Here is a 19,621-nt window from a genome sequence, read left to right as displayed (position 1 = left end):
CGGCGTCGCACAGAACCGCATCTTGCACCAGACAATCGTGGGTTTTGCCTCAGCTACCGGTTGTTGGTCCAGATCGATCGCGATTTCTTCAACATCGCAGCTGATCACCGAGCCTTGTGTCCGTTTACCCACCATCGCAGCCGTCTGGGAGCAGCGCCGTCACGGGTTTGCCGAACTTGTGCCGTCGGTGGACTTCCGGAAGTAGCTTATCTGTCAAAGTACGCAGGTGGAACAGCTTCCTCATGTGTATTCAGTTCAACCTCAGTTTCCGAATGGAGTGATTCCGTTGAAGAAAATCCCATGATTTTGGATAAAAAATTCCATGATCTGAATCTATGGGGAACTCCAACAACAAATTGGGTTTATTCTCCAGCAACCAAATGGCCGCCTTTGGAGCCAAATTGAATGGCCATCGATTCTTCCGATGTATTTAGAAAATCCGTTAGCAATGTTTTATCTCTCCTTGACCTACTAATTTTTTATCTGGAACTATAGGATAATTCTGCAGGGAGGATGATTCACGGGAGTAGAAATGCTGAATGGCAAAACCCTAACTTCTCTTGGTCCCAAACAAATTAAAATAGTTTTCCTGAGGGAATGCCATGAGTTGTGGATATTTGACTGTATTGCAAGTCCACTTAACCGCATAGAGATCGGAACAGTTGCTCAATCAGGTAACCCTCAATCTTTTAGTTTCCTTGTTGAAGGGAATGAGTTATGGATTCTAGATTCAGGAGCTACTGATCACTTGACTGGCTCATCCGACTGGTTTCTCTCATACTATCCAAGCACTGGAAATGAGAGGATTCGAATTGCGGATGGGTCCTTCACTCCTGTTACTGGAAAAGGCAGACTGTCACCATTTCAGGGATTAACTCTGCAAAATGTCTTACATGTGCCCAAAATTTCTTACAACTTATTATCAATAAGCAAAATAACAAAAGATTTGAACTATAGAGTTGTCTTCTCACCAGATACTGCTTTGTTTCAGGACTTGAGCTCGGGGAAGACAATTGGCACTGCCCGATATGATAGATGCCTATATTTCCTTTCTGTAGATGCTTTCTCCAGAAGCTTGTTTAGGACTAGTCTTTTATCTTCGTTTACTATGTCTGAAACAAATTATTTATTGTGGCATTTTCGTCTTGGACATCCTAGTTTTCAACATATGCGATATTTATTTCCTCATTTATTCCATAATGTGAATGTTTCTTCATTATTTTGTGATGTCTGTATATGTGCTAAACAACCTCGCGTGTCATTTGTTTCTCAGCCCTATAAACGTACCCAGCCTTTTCACCTGGTCCACAGTGATGTTTGGGGTCCCTCAAGCATCTCTACCATGTCTAGTAAACGGTGGTTTGTAACTTTCATAGATGACCATACCCGACTTTGAAATCAAGGATCTTGGTAGTTTGAGGTATTTTCTCGGGATGGAAGTGGCAAGATCAAAAGCAGGAATATCTGTATCTCAGCAGAAGTACACTCTGGACTTGTTAAAGGAAACTGGAATGATTGGATGCAAACCTATTGACACTTTTATTGAGGTCAATAGCAAACTGAAAAGCATTTCGGAAGGAGCTCCTGTGAATAAGGAGAGGTATCAACGCTTGGTAGGAAAACTGATTTACTTATCTCATACTAGGCCCGACATCTCCTATGCTGTGAGTGTGGTAAGTCAGTTCATGCAGAGTTCTTATGAGGAGCACATGGAAGTTGTGACTCGAATTTTGAGATACCTGAAGTCCACCCTTGGGAAGGGCTTGGTGTTCAGAAAACATGACACACGGAGCATCGAGGCATAGTCTGACTCAGATTGGGCCGGATCTGTGACTGATAGAAGGTCAACCTCAGGATACTATACCTTTGTATGGGGAAATTTGGTAACTTGGCGGAGCTATCTGTATTCCCTATGTACCTTCAGTCCAATAGGTTGTAGATGTTTTTACGAAAGGGTTATCGAGACAGACGTTTGAAGCTTGTATTAGCAAGTTGGGTCTTGCCGATATCTACGCCCCAACTTGAGGGGAGTGTTGAAATACGTTGAATTAGCCCTAAGGGCATTTTTGTAATTTATACTATATTTGCTAAATTAGGGTTTCACCTCATTCTATTTATATCTGAGGTTGGGTCTATTGTAGGTATGACATTAAATAATAAGTCCTTTTCTATCGTGGTTTTTCTTCCCTGAATTAGGGTTTTCCACGTAAACTCCTTGTGTCGTCTTCTTTCTCTTCTTTTTCAATAGTAAGTAATAGGCTGCTACCCTATGCTTGCTTCACTTATTCAAGCTCTGCCCCTTATGTTTTTGGTTAGGCATCCCTTTGGTCTTTGTCATAAGCAAATGGTATACTAATCAAATCCACCCGTCGGACTCAATTATTTTCTGGGCTCAATCTCAACTACATTATACCTTTACCTTCTCTCTTAGTTGGTGTCTTTTTGAGTAAGTGGGGAGGAGATATGACTGATTACTTTTTATCTTTGATGAATGTACTTTGTAAACATTTGGAGAGTTCATTAGGGCATCTTTAGTTCGTATAAGATATTTCTTCCTGATTTGAGAGTTTTCTTGACTTTTGCTTTTGGTTGTACCTTTTTAAGTTTAAACTAAGGTCTATCTGTCTTGACACTACGGAGCTGTAGAATTTCTAAAATGGGGAAGAACCACAGTGAATAACCAAGAGAACAGCAGTTTGAACAGTATAGTTTGTTCGGAAAAGTAAGACTAAAAAACCCTTGCCCAGATGGTGGGTGAGGGAAAAAGCATCTCTGGGTAAAAACAATAAGGAATAAAAAAGGTGATAAATTCAGAAAAGGATAGAAATTTGCAGATATAGAGTGGGCCATTACCATTGTAATCACATAGCTATATTTCTATGATCATGGACGCTAAATCTTGGAGGCATCAAAGCAATTGTAAGTCAAACCCATTCCTCGTCGGCAAGGCTTTGCTCAGATGTTCTAGTAAGGATTAAGGAAGAGGTTGATTCTTATGCAAGCATAAAGGATGAATGAAAATGAGGAAGCTTCTTTTAACTTTGAAAGTTGAATGCACAGAAGCATGGAAAAATAGAGATAATTCCAAGTTATGAAGGGTAAATCAAATTGAGGGGAAATACCTTACTTGTCACGGGAGGTGGTGATAAGGATTTATGATATGTGCTCATCGAACTACCGTTATGATTGATTGTTTGGAAGCTAGTTTAGAAATTAAAAGGAAAATTTGTTGATTTATCCGTGCTGAAGTAGCCATTGAGCATTCAAAATATGAGAGATTTATTATGCAAGTTGTGATGACTCGATGATTGAGATTGCTGGCTGAAAAAGTACACAAATATATGGAACTCCTTCAGATTAGAATGCAAAAAATCCTTCCTCCAATGTTGCTTTGAGATTTGATTATTTAGGGGAGAGAAAGTCTGGGAAGTATAAAAGATGAGGATGAATAACCCGGTGTGAAGGAAAGGATTACTAGAAGAAATGGCTTTTGAAAATACTATGGAAGAGGAACTGTCAAATTCAAACCAAAAGGAAGTGGAAAAGGTAGTGGAAAAGGTGGATGCTAATTTAATCTTAAACATGGCTGAAAGTTGAACAGTAGGTTGCCTTAAATGTAGATCAGAGAAAGAAGTGGAAGAAAATTAACAAACAGGCTAGAATAAAATCAGAAAGCTTTATTGGGGAAAAACGGTTGTAAAAATTTTAAGGAGGCTTGAAAGACTTAACTGAAATGAAAGTTAGTAAAAACAAGGAGTCAGACGAAAGAACAGGGACGACTCTTATGGGATTTTTATTGCTAAGTTTGCTTTGAAAGAAAGGGGCAATAAAGAAGAGAGAACAAAATCGTGAAACCTGTGAGAGAAGATAACAGTACATTTAATGATAGAGCAATATTTATTAGCTCATTAAAGTTCAAAACTAACTGATTGGAAGCAGTGAAAGATGAAGGAGAGGGGAGAACTTTTTAGGTACTTTAATAGTACATACTTCTTCAATTTACTATTTAATACATTATTAAATGATATATTGTTTTAATTCAAGCTCCCACACCACTTTTAATATTTTTTTATGGCAAATAATAAATGGAGGTCGTATGTAAAGTTTTTCACACTACTGTAATACTAAAAATTTTCTTGAGAAGAGGATCATTTTAGGGAGTCAAATAATTCTCTAACCAGATTGAACGTTACACAATGTTGAAAGTTTAAGATTCTATTAGACATAAAATTCAAATCTATAATCTAGTAGATCAATTAATTTAAAAAAAATTGAATTTTTTGGGACTAAACCAAAACTTGAAAGTTGGGGATTTATTAGACACAAAATTGAAACTTTATGGATTTATTAGATACAAAATTTAAGATTCAAAGATTTATTTGACAAAATTGAAAGTTTAGAGATCTCTTAGACACTTTTGAAAATTCAGAGACCAAATAGACACAAATTTCATCATTTAGGGAGTAAACTTATAATTTAACCTTTTATGTTTGCATTCACCCACGGAGATTGGAGGGGAATCTTTATTGGATGACAGTGACTACTTGTATTCTCCTAGAATGATCGTTGCTTCAATGCTTGATGCATCTTTTTGGTCAACCTTAACATTTCATTGATAACATGAAATTACAAAAAGGGTAAATCCGATCAAATGGATTGACAACAAAAACTTCTCCAATCGGTACTATCTCTTGGTCATTGATGTTGCTTTGAAGGAAGGAAAATATTGATTGAGGGTACAAATGGAGTGGGTCACGGGATATGAGTAGACGAGCAAACGAGCAGTCGAGCAGATTTTGGTCTGTTTCAGTAAAAATACATTAGCTCGTTCTGGTTGCTATTGCTTTTCTTCTATGAAAAATGCATATATGTATCTATAATCATCAATTGACCAAAAAACTTAAACTTATGGGTGAAGGTAAATTTAATATTATATCATCTAACACTCCCTCATTTGTGGGTTTGTAATATGTTGAAGATGTAACGAGTGGAAATCAATATTAACTGGGGAGGAAATAACATTGTAGGGGTTTGACCACAAGACCTCCTAGACCACTTGCTTTGGTACCATCTTAAATCACCAGTTGATCCAAAAGCTTAAGTTTATAGGTAAAGGTAAATTTAATATTATATCATCTAACAATGTATTTTATCTCACATTCTGCAGGAGGCTAGAGGACTTGATGCTGGGCCCCGACTAGTGAAGAAACTAATTGGCTTCGGGGATCATAGAACATCTGATATTGTAGCTAGAATTGCTGATGAAGAAGTTGCACATGTAGCTGTTGGCGTCTACTGGTTCGTCTTAGTCTGTCAGAAAATGGCACGTGCTCCATGCTCGACTTTTAGAGGTTCATATCCATCATCCCGTCAGTTTTTACTATTTCATTTGAATGATACAAGTCATAAAGCTTGCAATGCTGGATAACATCTTTGGTGGCACCAATACAGACTTGTTAAAAGAATACAACGTGGAACTAAAAGGGCCTTTCAATTATTCAGCTCGAGATGAAGCTGGCTTTCCACGTGATTGGTATGAAAACTTCCCATCTGCTTATAGTCGAATTTTTCTTCACCCAACTTTTCTGTAGCTCTTGTGACAATATACTACTGCTCACACTTTATAGGTATGACATATCAAACACGAATGTACAGGATGAGTCAAGTGGAAGCGCTAGAAATGAACAGCTATCTGTGGTACATGATCATTAATCTTACTTTATGTAATATGCTTGTAATTTTGTGAACCATGTTTAAGTGTTTGTTCTGTTTCGGTGAATTTTTGGTATCACTGTTATTTCAGGTTTACGATAGGCTCACTTCTTTAATATCCATGGAGTGCAAGAACTCCAGTCTGCATGGGCCTTCAGAATGAGATGTGCAATTCACCATTGTCCGGTGTTTTGGGAATGTACATTGCCATTGCTGTTATTGATTGCTGCATCGCTAAGAACCCAATAAAGTTTAATGATTCTGGAGCACAGTTTTGTATGGTTAGTATCCTGTTTTATCTCAGTCATCAAGATTAAGAGCATCAATTCGTCCCCAGACTAATGTAGAACTGCTTGAAGATCTCTAGATCTATCATTTTTTTTTTCCGAATCCTGTAAATTATGGTTATATACATGTGAAAATATGAAAATAAACACAATTTAATCTACCTGCCCAAGTCAACGACGGTCGTGTTTTAATTCTAATGTGAATGAAAGTTGAGGAGTATAGTTTTATATAGTTAGTTTTCTGTTTTATCTGAGTCATCAAGACCAAGAATACACATTGGTCTATGTACTATTCTTTAAATCATCCCTTTGAATCCGTAGTTTTTGGGAAGAAACATATGAAAAGCACAACTTAGAAACTCTTTTGATTCAGTTTCATGGAATTGAATTATCTATTTGCCCTGTGGATGATAGTCTCGGTCATGAATGGATGGATACGTCGGTGGCTTTCTGGCGTGAGAACAAACCATCAACTTTTGATATGATAATTGATGTTTTATTAATTGAGTTATACTATTTTGGAACTTTAAATCTTTGAATATGACTTGCTGCCGCAACAAAGTTGTTTAGAGAAGAAACCTATTTTGACTTTTGAGCTTTATCTTTATTATTGCACACGGTTTTGGAAATTTCTCTCGGATAAAGTTTGTCCTCTTTGATGATTTGATAGGTAATGGGATGTACAAAGGTATGGCCTTTTCTGTTGTTTGGTGTAACAGAAGCTTTCTCCCACTTTAATTCTAGTTCTGCATATGGGAGTTTAGAATTTCGGGATTTGCATAAATATTCATTTGAATCAAATTTGATTTGAAGTTCCGATCTCAGATGAAAGAGCTACTTTAACTGTCAGAATTATGTTAGAGATCTCTTAAATATTAAATTAAAAGTTTAATAATCTATTAGACCCTTTTGAAAATTTAGAAATCAAATAAAACAAATTCTATAGTTTAGAGACTAAACTTGTAATTAATCTAAATTAATATATTAAAAAGAAAAAATCAAACCAAAAGATGAATGGTTGATTAAGTCAATTTCATCGGTTATTTTAATTTTGGGTAGCACCCATGTATAGGATTTAATTAATTTATTGATTCTTATTTTACAAAGCAAAAACCTGTCCAAATGTTCTTAGAATTCCGAGTGTACGAATCGTGTTTTTCCTTTTCTTACGAAACACAGGATAAAATAATATAAATTATTAAATCAATATCTGCCAAGTGTAAGGGATAATCACACGGATACCCAAAATATTGGGTTGAAATGATATTTGAACTTTTCTAAATTTTAAGATTTTGTCCCGTTGCTTTTTTAAAAAAAATCCCTTTTGCTTATACCATATTTGGGTAAAATTACCAAGACAGAACATTGCATATGTAGATTGGATTTCTCGCTCTCACTTTCTTGGGTGCAAACACGTTAGGCCTCAGAAATAGGGAAAAAGGCATCGTGAGCAACCCTCAATGGAGTGGTTGATGTCAACCTTTTTTTTCTTCTGTTGGGAGTGAAGATGCTCAAGCATCCAAGCTTATATGAGTGTTGTATTATCATTATTATGACATACATCTCTCTGTTGTGGTCGTGATCTTTTCCATGTGAAAAAAAGAAGAAGAATGGGGAGAAAGGAGAAAATAAGGGAGGAGGAGATTAAAAAAAAGGCTATTTCGAAAATATTAGCTAAACAATGACATAAGTAAAATGGTAAAATTTATTTTAGATTTTATTTATTTATTTATTGAGGATATTAACGGAAGGCGTTTGACCAATCGAGTGAAGTTATTAAGTTTGGAGTTAATACGTCTGTAGTTAATAAATGGATAATTGCAATTGATAATATTTTTAGGAATAATAACCAAGGGTATAACATCATTTTAAAAAAATTGCAAATATAGCAAAGTACTCATACTAGTGAATAGATTTCTACCAATAATATGGTCTATCATTGATAAACTATTTAAATTTGGTCATATTTGTAATTTTTTTTATATTATGTTATATATGCTAATACTTTAGATCTAATGTTTATATTTATAATGGTCTCTTAATAAATTTGTATCTGGAACGTAAAATTATAAGATGAAATTTTTGTAAAAAGTAAATTAAGATCAAAGGACAAAGTTACTCGAGAAGAAATGAGTGGGCCAGAGGGCAACTCCAAGCTCTAACCACTCTGTATTATTGGCATTGAAATGAAAAGGAATTGGGAAATACAAAATTTTGATTATAAAAATGAAATTTTTATTGGAAAAGGAAACCTTTCCGTCGTCATCTAAGACTGGCTTTGTGCGAAAGTTATTAGACTCTGCTCATCTCTACACTTTTTGGTCCAAACTCCAAACCCCTTCATTAAAATCTAAAACAACACAAAGAATCGCATTCACAAACACGCAATCCATTTGTTACACATTCTAATTCCTGAGCATCTTTTTCATCTTTCAGCAAAGCGATTCGATTAAGGAAAAAGTGAGAAACAATTTACGAACAACCAAAAGATGTGCTGTGGAGACGGCGATTGTAGGCCACTGGGCTTCCTGCTTGGCTTGCCTTTTGCTTTCCTTTCTCTTCTCCTTTCCATTATCGGCGTAATAATCTGGATTGTGGGGTAAATTTCTCAGAACCCCTTTCATTTTTAGCTTCTGGGTGTTTTTGATTTAGTTCCTTTCTTCCTTCTCAATCTGTTTCCCTTTCCATTTATCTCTGTTTTCTGTTGTTTTTTTTTGCTGCAGATTGACGCTTACTTGCATATGTCCTTGTTGTTTGTGCTTGACGGTGATAGTGGAGCTTGCGTTGGAGCTTATCAAAGCCCCAATTCATGTCATGGAGTGGTTCACTTCTCAGATTCCTTGTTGATTGTTCATATTTATCAAAAAGGAAAGTGGGAGAAGAATTATAGTGTGTGATTATCTTGTTTGTGTAAAATTTGCATTTGATATGAATATGAAGATCTGTATGTTCTTAGCTTCACTGAAATAGCCTTCCATTGATTGTTTATTTCATCAATAATCAATATACAGAATTGAAGTTCCCTTTTACAATATTTCTGGAATGCAAATTTTATTCTCTAGAAGCTGGTTTTATGATTTGTGAGGCTACTAGGATAGAAATTCTATGTACATATTGAGCTTTTAGGGGTGAGAATGACAGAAAACAGTTCTTAAGGCTCCTCATCATCTGTTTCATGATCTTCAAGCTTCCAAAAGCCATCAGCATCTTGTACCATTCCTTTGTTTTGGGTACACCACCATGAGCCAGGCACTAAATACTCATCCTTGAGAGCATCCAAAGATTTGTTCACAAGTGCTATGTCCCTTTTCACTTCTAAAATAAATCCACCTTCATTTCCCTGTGTTCCTGCCACCCCATGAAGATAAGCCTCCAAAGAATGCCAGCTCTTGAAATTTCCAGGACTCTTCAAGTACTTTGACTTTCGTGTGTCGATTATCAGCTCCTCTCCGACTTCCACATAACCCGTCAGTGGGTAATCCGGTACTATGTCGGCTTTGTTCCAAGTTCGCAGCAGATGAAGATCATTCATGGAATTAAAACACTTCCTGAAGTTGTAGTCTCCTACATGTGGACTGCCAAACAAGAAGGCTGTTACAGGGCAGGGTTTCTGGGGTTGCTTTTTCCTCTTATTTACCTGATTTGCAATAATGTCTGCTGCATTCAGGGTTCCAAGGGCAGCACCTAAACTGTGCCCTGTTATGGTTATACTGATCTCTTCATCTTGATATTCTTCTAGTAGCCTCTCAACTTCAGATAGAACCTGATAATTTAGATGATGAATATATAGTTAGTGATGATATATATATATATATATATGAAACTGAAAGTATTGAAACTTACTTGCTGTCTTGCACTGTTAGTGTTATAAGGTGATCGAGAATCTTGAGAAGTGTAAATGGAAAGCCAGCCTCTATGAACATGAGAATCATTAGCTGCTCCAAATAGTTTGTAGGCAGGAACAAGAGGAAAATCAAAGTCATTAACCCATTCCAATGCTTGTATTGTTCCTCTCCAAGCAATTACAATGTCCCTTCTTCCCAATGCAGTCTTTCCCTCGTCGGTCGCCACTGCAACATATCCCATCCAATTGGACTCTTTGCTCCAAGCTTCCCTTGAAAGAGACTTCAACAAAAACGCTTCTGACACTTCAATCCCTGAAGTTGCATAGAAGAATTTGGTGACCTTATACTTGTAAGGGTTGGCAATAGCTAAACCAACTCTGGAGAAGAGGTTCTTCTTTGCATAATGGCTGTCCCCAGCAAATTTCGACAACTTGTTCGAGTTGAAACTGTCATATGTTGCCTGTGCCATATCTCCATAGTGAAGAATGTATTGTCGAAGATCGATGTCTAAAGGGTCCAAGAGGTTCTTCCAGTTATCCTCCCCACTGAGTAACCTCCATCTAGTAGCTATGTTGCCTATCATTTTCTCAGACGTGCCAACTCTCTCCCGTCGTAAATGCCTTCCTATTCTCAATTCTCTGAAGTACACAAGGTAACAATATATGGCTAAAAAACGTGTCTAGGTAGGTAACAAAAAAGTTGGGCACCAAAAACGCCATGTTTTCAGATCATCATTTTCATCCATTATTGGCAGGTGGCTAACATGTTAGAATTAGGTCAGTGATTGAATTTCCATGCTCCCACCTGGATTACACCTGCACATAAACCTAAAATTAGCTAAAGAAAACATCAAGGAACTTACTATAATTGTTTGTACATTACAAAAATTCAGATGCTTTCTTTAAAATCATGGATTTGTTGTCTGGTTGGTTCTTGTCCAATACCCCACCCTCTCAAGCCCAAAGAAAAAAAATATATATATATGTATACGGTTGAAGATGAATAACCCCTTTCAGCTGTTTCTTAAAAGAAAGTCAAGGCTACTGCATAGTAGGATTAGTTGACAACTTGACGTACAAGCCTGAAGAAGCAAGTAATAAACCATGCTTTAAAAGATAATTGCTGAAATTTATTGTATCTAATTATGCACCCACCACGCCAGAGAGTGGAGTTGAGGAGATAAGCTTTACCTAAATCTTGTGCTATTTGCCGGTGTTTGAGCAGTTACCGTTCAAGTGGTTTTAGTCAACCACTCTGCTACTACTTTAAAACTCTCAAAGATAACATGTTTCCTTTAATGATATCGACATAATCTCAAGCACTCTATATATTTTTAAATGGCCATTGTCAAATCCTATCGCTTCAAATTTTACATGTTTTTAGTCATCTAAAAGTGATTTGCCCACCAATATTTCACAAGTGGGATGCAAATTCTCAAAGAGTAGTTAGGCATTTTTTACTAAAACTTGCCCAGTTCTTACAAACTTGTAGTGCCTTGCTATAATTGCCTCACCTTCTGATCCAACTCCCAAAATAACATAGCTTCTTACTTCTGGTGGGAAGTAGAGGTATCAAGCAATGGATAGCAGCTTCACCATTAACCAGAGATGGAAACTTTGCACATTTACAAGCCTCACAAGCATTATCATCCTAATGTTCTTGCTTGGTCAAGACCACGAGACTCTGAACTTTTTTACTTTTCGAAGCTCGACCTCATCATTGTCATCTTCGTTCAGCCTCGTGGACTATTATGTTGCAGCTAGCATTCAGTTGCAGCCCAATGATACTTCACGTCTCAGTGAGTATGATAAGCATAAGAAGAAAAGCTGCAACATCTTTGATGGCAAGTGGGTTTATGATCCTAAGGCAAGTCCTCTCTACGATCAAACTAAGTGTCCATTTCTTAGTGACCAAGTAAGCTGCCGAAGGAATGGCCGACGAGATTTTGGCTATGAGAAGTTGAACTGGGAAGCCGCTGGGTGCAAGGTGCCCAGGTGATCTTAAAGATTAGCTCTTCACTTCAATTTCTATTCAAATTCCACTACATTTTTATCCAATACTGATTCGTGGAAGTGTTGTATCAGCCACTAGTAGTGGCATTAAAGCTAATTACTACTATAAACTTAATCATTTTAATCATAAACTTTGAAGGTTTAATAGCAAAGATATGTTAGAGAAACTCAGAGGAAAGAGAATGATCATAGCTGGGGACTCACTTAACAGAAACCAATGGGAATCTCTTGCTTGTCTTCTCTACTCTGCTTTACCTCCCTCTCAGGTTTATGTCGACGTAAAAAGTGGCAGCTACAAGATCTTCAAAGCAAAGGCAGTTAGCCGAGCTTTTCCATGTACATTTTCTTGTATTTTCATATATACTATAATGTGACTTTGAAGTAACAGCGCCTATGATAACCTCAGGAATACAATTGTTCTGTGGAGTTTTTCTGGAGTCCGTTTCTGGTGGAACTAAAAGTCGACGAGGCAAATGGTGCCAGAATATTGGAGCTTGGCAAACTCTCAGCTATGTCAAAGAAATGGTACGGTGCAAATATCATGGTGTTCAATACTGGTCATTGGTGGGTGCATCAGGGGAAGTTACAAGCGTAAGTACTTGTAGAACTTCTGTTACATAACAAGAACATTCTAGCTGACTTATTTAAGCAATCAGAGCCAAGTATTTTTAAGCTTCTGACGTAGAACAGTTTTCATTTCATCTCTGAGAAACCAAGAGATTAACTTAGAGAAAAATTTTGCAGATGGGACTACTTTCATTATGATGGGAAGATGGTAGAAACAATGGATATGGAGTTGGCACTTGAGGCAGCCATGAAAACCTGGTCAAATTGGATTGATCAAAACGTGGATAGGAATAAAACAGTGGTTTTCTTTAGAAGTATATCGCCAGAACACAAGGGGAAGCAATGGTGCTACAATGAAACCCAACCGTTTTCAGATGAGTCCTACCAAGAGATATTCCCTGAGTCATTAATTGAAGTATTTGAGAGAACAATCAAGAGAATGAAAACCCCGGTAAAGTATTTGAACATAACAAAGCTATCCCAGTATCGCAGAGATGCACATCCATCAATTTATGCAAAAAAGCAGGGAAAGCTCTTGGTAGCAGTGAAACGGAGAAAAGAAGAGATCATTGCTGATTGCAGCCACTGGTGTTTGCCCGGTTTGCCTGATACTTGGAACAGGCTCTTGTATGCTAGCATTGTATCAGACTCCTCCTAACAGTTCAGTCAAACATTGTTATACATGACTCATGACTGGAGGAAAGAGCTGGTTAAGCAGTTGAGACCAGAGATTCATCACTGTGCCTCTTCACTAGTTTAATTACTTTTCGGCAGCTTCTGTGGTCAAAATCCTTCCGACCTACCAGCGATTTCAGACAGCATTTGACCTCTAGTAAATCATATCTTTCTTTATAACTATTCCAAGATCAAGACCATTCATTTTTTATAGGACCAATTCGATCACGAAGTCCTTTCACACTTCCAATCAAGATTTTGAACTAATGTTTTCAATAGTAAAAAAAGAACTGTCCGAGAGGGTAACATCTGTTCAGCAAGATGGTTGATCTGAATCATTTGCTAATAGAAAAAATGTTTATCTTCCTAGTAAGTTTAGTGTATTGTCAATGTTATTTCATCACAGTCGTATGGCCTCACCCTCTCCAACATGATTTACTTACACCATCTTTCACTATATTCTACCCAAATATGATTCAGGCAACTGCCCCATATAAATCATAGCAACGGTCCCACCTCAAAGCTGCATTGCTGGTCCTATTGGCGAGAAGAGACTTCTTAACTTACCCCTATTCAAAGAGAACGAAATAAATGCTCAATTTGTATCTATGATCAAGATTGAAGCTGCATGACTATGTGTTGAAAGCTAAGTTGAATTACTAAGAACTAATAAATGACCTTAACATTCCATCAATACTTGATTTTTTCATGGTCATTGAAGCAACTTTCAACGTCGTTAGCAATAAGTTCTCACTGTGGCTGTTCATTTGCATGAATGGCCTAAGATTTCCAATGAAGATCCGAAACAAGCTAAAGGTGTAATTTGTGAACTATGCTTGAAAGATGCCAGGTCCTTCACTGGGATAGTTTGCAATATTCTCATTTACCCTGAATTCGACTCAAGAAACAATAGATAACAATAAATCAAGGGCCCAAATTTATTTGCAATTTCCTGGTACACCAAGAACCAACTAAATAGGTCCCCCATTTCAAAATAGCAGCAAAGCTTGCTTTCACATGGGATTAGGCAAAAATGTACTAGAGTTCTTTTACTGGGTCAAAAACCTCACCTGAAAAGCATTGAGTACCTCTTCAGATTGATGATACTGCAATGCAGTACAAAAAGGTAACTTCTTAATGAAGTAACTGACCTCCAGCCTGATTTAGTGGTTGTTGAGCCAATTTGCATCTCATGCTGTTTAAATGATTCGAGCACACAGTTTAGCACAAGTAAAATAAGGCCGTTCATTGTGATGTTTACTCTTACAAAAAGGCAACTTCTTGCACTATTCCTCTCCTATAAGAGCCATTCTAGGCAGACCTTCTGAACTCTTCAAAATTCCTATCTTTCACAGGCTATACCTCTCTGCTTTGTGTTTCAATGGGATCATCAATCAAGTCACCTAACTTCAGTTGCCAGGATACCTCGTTCAAAATCAAGACCAAGAACCTTTCTTATAAACTACCTTGCCCAATCAACAAATTCAATTGCAGGTTCTGCAGGGAAAGCCAAAAGGATTCATACATTTTGAAGAATGTAAACTGTGAGGCTAGGCCAGGGGAGATCACAGCCATTGCTGGTCCTAGTGGGGCTGGAAAGACGACATTGTTGGACATACTAGCAGGAATGATCCCACTTAACAAAGTCTGTGGCCATGTCCTTGTGAACGAAATGGGGATGAATGCAAAGCATTTTCGAAGAATATCTGGCTATGTCATCCAAGAGGAGGATCTTTTTCCTCTTCTTACAGTAGAAGAGACCCTCATGTTCAGCGCTCGTTTGAGGCTATATGGTGGGATTCACAAGGTCAAAGCTAGAGTGAGGGAGATAATGAAGGAGCTTGGTCTCGAGCATGTTGCCAATATAAGAGTTGGTGATGCATCAAGGGGAGGCATTTCAGGAGGGGAAAAGCAAGGAGTTTCAATTGGGGTTGAACTGGTTCATGATCCAGCTGTTCTTTTGCTTGATGAACCAACTTCAGGACTTGATTCTAACTCAGCTCTTCAAGTAGCCTTGCTTCTAAAAGCCATGGCCACAAATCAAGGTAAAACCATTATTCTAACCATCCACCAACCCGGATTTCGCATTCTTGAACTTTTCGATCAAATTTTGCTATTAGCCAAAGGAACTATTATTCACCAAGGTTCCCTCGAGCTCCTCGAGCAGCGTCTTAGACAATCAGGTCATTCCATTCCTAGACAAGTAAACGTAGTTGAATTTGCCATGGAAATAACAGAATCGCTCGAAGTCAGCACTGAAGAAGAGAGTGAAACTGAAAATGACATGAAAACAAATACAAATCCAGGTAATCTAGAAGAACATAGCAACAACCCCATTTTCATGAACACAATAGCAAATGAAATCCTAATTCTAGGCCAGAGATTCTGCATCAATGTATTCAGAACAAAGCAACTCTTCTTATCAAGAACAATACAAGCAATGGTAATTGGGTTTGTGCTAGGAACTATTTTCACAAACAAACCAGACTCAAAGAACCTAAAATTACAAACCCAACTAGGGTTTTTCGCCTTCACTTTAGCATTCTTAATGTCAGCCTCAACAGAAGGCTTACCCATTTACTTACAGCAGAGAAGAATTCTAATGAGAGAAACTTCAAGAGGAGCTTACAGAGTATGTTCTTACGTTATAGCAGATACCCTCGTTTTCCTTCCTTTCCTGTTAACAATCGCTCTTCTCTACGCCATTCCAGTTTACTGGTTGGTTGGATTGAAGAGAGAACTTCCAGGGTTTCTCTATTTTTCCCTCGTCGCTTGGCTTGTCATCTTGATGGCGAATTCCGTCATCGCCTGTTTCAGCGCTCTGGTTCCTAATTTCATAATCGGAACTTCTCTCGTTGGAACTGTTTTAGGGTCTTCGTTTCTGTTTTCTGGGTATTTCATTTCGAAAGAAGAAATCCCCAAATACTGGATTTTCATGCACTACTTGAGCCTGTTCAAGTACCCATTTGAATGCTTTCTGATAAACGAGTATGGAGGAAATGGAAAGAAGAGGAGATGTTTGATCAAAGAAGAGGGAGTTTGTGTTCTTCATGGCGATGAGTTTTTGAGAAATAGAGGTCTTAAGCAATCGCAGAAATGGAGTCATTTGGGTACTCTGTTGAGTTTCATTCTTGGTTACCGAGTTCTTTGCTTTCTGATTCTGGGGTATAGATCTCGAACGGCTAGAAAATGAAGGTTTCAAATGGGTTTGAATCAAGTTCATCATTCGACTTCCATGGATGTTTATTTCTTGGAAATCTTCTACACATGAATTGGTGAAAGCGCTTCTTCACTCAGAATTATATTACATTTAACATAACTTTGTTTCATTTCTTTAATAATTCTATCTTCATTAGTTTGTATGTTCTTCTCTAAGGATTGGGTTTTTTCCATCTCTCCTTTAAATTTTTGTTTGTTTTGAATTTTCTTTTAGTTGGAGCCAACTTTTGATGGGAATTAATGTTCTTATCAACTATATTCTGATGGACACAAAATTGTGTATTTTGGATAATTATTGGAAACACATTTCTATTAACTAAGTTAATATTGCTATTCAGTGTAGCATAATTCGATTGTATTTGGCATGTATTGTTTCATTAGAATTTTAGATAAAATTTGAGATTGAAATGATTATGACGGTGATCTAAAAAAGTACAATGACTTTTGGATCTCAATTCTCTTTTTAGGTTGCCATCAAATTATTTTAGGGTGCAATTTTCATCTTGAGTTTCTAGAGTTGTTTTCAAATATAGTAAAATAAATAACAATATTTATAAATATAGTAAAATATCACGGTGATAGACGTTAATAGACTGTTATTATCTATCTCTGATGGATTATAATATTTTGCTATATTTGAAAATATTTTTTTGTAATTTTGTCATTTAAATAAATGAGGAAGTTTGAGTATATATATTTATTTAATTGAGATTTGACGTGGTGAATATTTTTTCATAACCTTTAAAGTGGTGAGTAAGATTTTTTTTTTCTTTTGAAAATGTGCTTATTAAGTGACAATAGAAATGACCTTTTATTTTAAGAGTTGTGAGGTTCGATCCGCCTCCCATAATTATTGTACTACAAAAAAGAATTAATTTTTACTTTAAAAGGGAGAGTGGTAAGTAAGTTGATAATGTCTTTTTGGATTTGGAAAGTAAAGAAGTTTGTTTATAATAAGAATAATGAAATACACGAATAAATGTTATTCGTTGAATTGAATGTCACCAATTTTTAAATATTTCCTTATATGATTATGACGGCTTTTGTTGAACCAATTCTTCCAAATTAGCTAGTATCTATTTACTTTTCACCTCAGTTTCTAATATTTGTCTATATTGATGCAAAACTTTAGATGGGAAACTTTAGATGGGGAAAAACAGACCTGACACTTACATGAAAGCAATGGTAAATTTATAATTTAGGGAAGATCTGACTTACAAAATAAAGAATAATCAGCGTATATCCCAATCATCAAACGAGGAGGGTCGGCCTCGGTCTCATCCTTAATAAAGTAGATCAGTTTGATTCATGGTTGGATCTTAGGGTGTGGTTTTCTAGCTTGAGTTTTGCCATTTTCTTGATCGGATAGAATGTGAACTCCATAAAGTCAATTATGCCCTCTAGTCCAAATCTATCCATAACAATTTATTTGTTGGTATGAGTTAATCGCCTAAAAAATAGCCAAAGTTTAAATTATCGATGTTATATTATCAATGTTGATGAACATTTATTCCTCTCAAAATAAACTCTATATATTATAATTCATCAAACACATTACATATAACTAATTAATTATATCATATATAATTAATTTCCTCATTTAATTTGAACAATTCAAATTAACCCAAAATCAATTTGATTATCAATAATCCTAGTCGAGCTACCGAGTGACCTTATGGATCTATAGATTGAAGCTTTAATGGTACTTGGATAATTGATTAAACTCTTTAATTAAATTACCCAACTTTCATTAACAGTCAGTTACTCCACTAAAGACTGACAGCTGCACTTTTCGCACTACAGATATATTTTTGTGTCCATTGGATAAAATCAATCAATGGTGCATTGATCCTTCATAAATTGCTCGTGAGTACAACTAGGCCAAAATTACTGTTTTGTCCATGTAGTTATATCTAACTTCTTAAGTACCACTGATCTCTCTAATAAACAATAAGTCATAGTCCAACTATGACCAAACCCTCTCAACCAGGAGAGGGTGTAACGCCACATTGTTCAAGCCCTAGAATCAGCCCCTTAAGGGAGCAATTTCTCTACTTTCTTTAACTATAGAGAATAAGTGAATTCCTTCTTATATAGCTATGTTCCCAGCTCCCTAATCAGACAAATCCCCAAAATGGTAGGCATATTGAGTCGGCGACACTGGTCATTCTCATCCATGCAAATCAAAGGACCGCCTTCATAGGCAGGTGTTCACAACTTACTCAGAATTTAGGTCAAGTCACCTATGGTAATCCTAGTGAAATATAAGTCTCTTCTCTCAGCGGTGTGATATAGTGAGACTAGTCATTTCGTGGTCTGGTCTTATTCAAATTCTTTGTATAAAATATCCCCACTCACATGTCACCACATGAATGTTCAGGACCAAATCATTTGTACCATTTTACAACAGTTGTAACATCTACAAAGCGGACCGCATTTGTAGTGCCACAAGGATAAAGTACCCAACCTTATCTATATATTACATACCGTTTAGGTTATCTCTTAAAAATGATCCACCTGTATGTCTCCACATACATGTTTAAGTTACAGAAGATAACCTTGAATCTTAGTTTATTGATTTTGTGGGTTAATGCTATTAAATGTCAATAAAATACCTCTAATTTTATTAGATAAATAAATTGTTTGTACATTATAATTACAAACTACAGAACCTACGAGATTTAGGGCATCTATCCCAATAATCTCCCACTTGTCCTAAAGTTAGTGGGATGTACATCATAAAAGTCAAAATAATATAAAACTACACAAAACAAGAAACTAGGAAATACAATACGCACCCAGTACAAAATCTCCCACTTTCCCTATATTAAATATGGTATGTCCCGTAGACCCATACTCTGTAGGTAACCCTCAAACACCTTAGTCTTGAGGGCCTTTGTAAATGGATTAGTTGTTGGGATTGTCCTAATACTCGCAGTTTGTAAACATATTCTATTCACAATAAAGTTATTATTGAGATTTCTTTCGATAAATATGTTATTGAATTGCATTCACTTCTAAATCCAATAAATTAACCCATGGCTATAACTGCAAAAAATCTAACATGAGGATTTCCATGATCAGCGGAAGAGATCATTCCAAATTCCATTCGAATTGAACATAAATAATTACAGTCTCAAAATGAAAACTAACAAGTCATGTACAACAAGAAATTATAGCATGCTTTAAGATGATACAAGAGATAGAGGGTTGCATACTTTTGAAGAACCATTCTTCAAGTATCCTTCGAACAATCTACAAGTGTCCAAGAATAGCACACTCGAACGCCACGACCGGTACAGCC

At 36.5% G+C, this 19,621-nt stretch overlaps 5 protein-coding genes across 7 annotated transcripts in view; 4 read left to right on the top strand and 1 right to left on the bottom strand.

The window, feature by feature from the left end:
- Window positions 1-6,347, top strand: part of LOC120077728 (uncharacterized protein HI_0077) — a 9,301-nt gene extending 2,954 nt beyond the window's left edge. The window contains exons 4-7 of the mRNA XM_039031700.1: window positions 5,168-5,351; window positions 5,452-5,533; window positions 5,628-5,697; window positions 5,804-6,347. Coding sequence (XP_038887628.1) covers window positions 5,168-5,351; window positions 5,452-5,533; window positions 5,628-5,697; window positions 5,804-5,875 — 408 coding nt within the window. The 3' untranslated portion in view covers window positions 5,876-6,347. The remainder of the gene's footprint in view (window positions 1-5,167; window positions 5,352-5,451; window positions 5,534-5,627; window positions 5,698-5,803) is intronic.
- A 1,858-nt stretch (window positions 6,348-8,205) lies between these two features.
- LOC120077968 (signaling peptide TAXIMIN 1) lies at window positions 8,206-9,028 on the top strand. 2 transcript variants are annotated; one of them, XM_039032108.1, is made up of 3 exons: window positions 8,206-8,320; window positions 8,436-8,598; window positions 8,723-9,028. In XM_039032108.1, the coding sequence occupies exons 2-3, from the start codon at window positions 8,489-8,491 to the stop codon at window positions 8,844-8,846; spliced, it is 234 nt and encodes a 77-aa protein (XP_038888036.1). In that variant the 5' UTR covers window positions 8,206-8,320; window positions 8,436-8,488; the 3' UTR covers window positions 8,847-9,028. The 2 variants fall into 2 exon arrangements, with proteins under 2 accessions (XP_038888036.1, XP_038888035.1); XM_039032107.1 differs by having other exon boundaries at window positions 8,248-8,598.
- Window positions 9,029-9,112: 84 nt separating this feature from the next.
- LOC120077967 (phospholipase A1-IIgamma-like) lies at window positions 9,113-10,463 on the bottom strand. Its single transcript, XM_039032106.1, has 2 exons — window positions 9,843-10,463; window positions 9,113-9,762 (listed from the first exon to the last, which is right to left on the bottom strand). Exons 1-2 carry the CDS (start codon window positions 10,425-10,427, stop codon window positions 9,151-9,153), a joined length of 1,197 nt encoding a protein of 398 aa, XP_038888034.1. The 5' UTR covers window positions 10,428-10,463; the 3' UTR covers window positions 9,113-9,150.
- LOC120077966 (protein trichome birefringence-like 42) lies at window positions 10,361-13,668 on the top strand. 2 transcript variants are annotated; one of them, XM_039032104.1, is made up of 5 exons: window positions 10,361-10,496; window positions 11,411-11,838; window positions 11,996-12,170; window positions 12,263-12,447; window positions 12,601-13,668. In XM_039032104.1, exons 1-5 carry the CDS (start codon window positions 10,461-10,463, stop codon window positions 13,079-13,081), a joined length of 1,305 nt encoding a protein of 434 aa, XP_038888032.1. In that variant the 5' UTR covers window positions 10,361-10,460; the 3' UTR covers window positions 13,082-13,668. The 2 variants fall into 2 exon arrangements, with proteins under 2 accessions (XP_038888032.1, XP_038888033.1); XM_039032105.1 differs by having other exon boundaries at window positions 10,365-10,496; window positions 11,319-11,838.
- A 780-nt stretch (window positions 13,669-14,448) lies between these two features.
- On the top strand, window positions 14,449-16,672 carry LOC120077965 (ABC transporter G family member 10-like). The gene has a single exon (XM_039032103.1). It carries the CDS (start codon window positions 14,480-14,482, stop codon window positions 16,289-16,291), a length of 1,812 nt encoding a protein of 603 aa, XP_038888031.1. The 5' UTR covers window positions 14,449-14,479; the 3' UTR covers window positions 16,292-16,672.
- The last annotated feature ends 2,949 nt before the right edge of the window (window positions 16,673-19,621 follow it).

The sequence above is a fragment of the Benincasa hispida genome, chromosome 5 (assembly GCF_009727055.1).
Source record: "Benincasa hispida cultivar B227 chromosome 5, ASM972705v1, whole genome shotgun sequence".
NCBI classification, from domain to species: domain Eukaryota; kingdom Viridiplantae; phylum Streptophyta; class Magnoliopsida; order Cucurbitales; family Cucurbitaceae; genus Benincasa; species Benincasa hispida.
This window is presented reverse-complemented; position numbering and strand designations above follow the sequence as displayed.

What these genes read in the sequence shown, in the direction of transcription:
- LOC120077968 (XM_039032108.1), top strand. Translation starts at nt 8,489, where the DNA reads ATGTGCTGTGGAGACGGCGATTGTAGGCCACTGGGCTTCCTGCTTGGC. An exon ending in GTAATAATCTGGATTGTGGG is followed by an intron (nt 8,599 to 8,722) that starts GTAAATTTCTCA and finishes TTTTTGCTGCAG; the next exon opens with ATTGACGCTTACTTGCATAT.
- LOC120077967 (XM_039032106.1), bottom strand. Translation starts at nt 10,427, where the DNA reads ATGATAGGCAACATAGCTACTAGATGGAGGTTACTCAGTGGGGAGGAT. An exon ending in CTAACAGTGCAAGACAGCAA is followed by an intron (nt 9,763 to 9,842) that starts GTAAGTTTCAAT and finishes CTAAATTATCAG; the next exon opens with GTTCTATCTGAAGTTGAGAG.
- LOC120077966 (XM_039032104.1), top strand. Translation starts at nt 10,461, where the DNA reads ATGCCTTCCTATTCTCAATTCTCTGAAGTACACAAG. An exon ending in ACAAGATCTTCAAAGCAAAG is followed by an intron (nt 12,171 to 12,262) that starts GCAGTTAGCCGA and finishes TGATAACCTCAG; the next exon opens with GAATACAATTGTTCTGTGGA. An exon ending in CATCAGGGGAAGTTACAAGC is followed by an intron (nt 12,448 to 12,600) that starts GTAAGTACTTGT and finishes AAAATTTTGCAG; the next exon opens with ATGGGACTACTTTCATTATG.
- LOC120077965 (XM_039032103.1), top strand. Translation starts at nt 14,480, where the DNA reads ATGGGATCATCAATCAAGTCACCTAACTTCAGTTGCCAGGATACCTCG.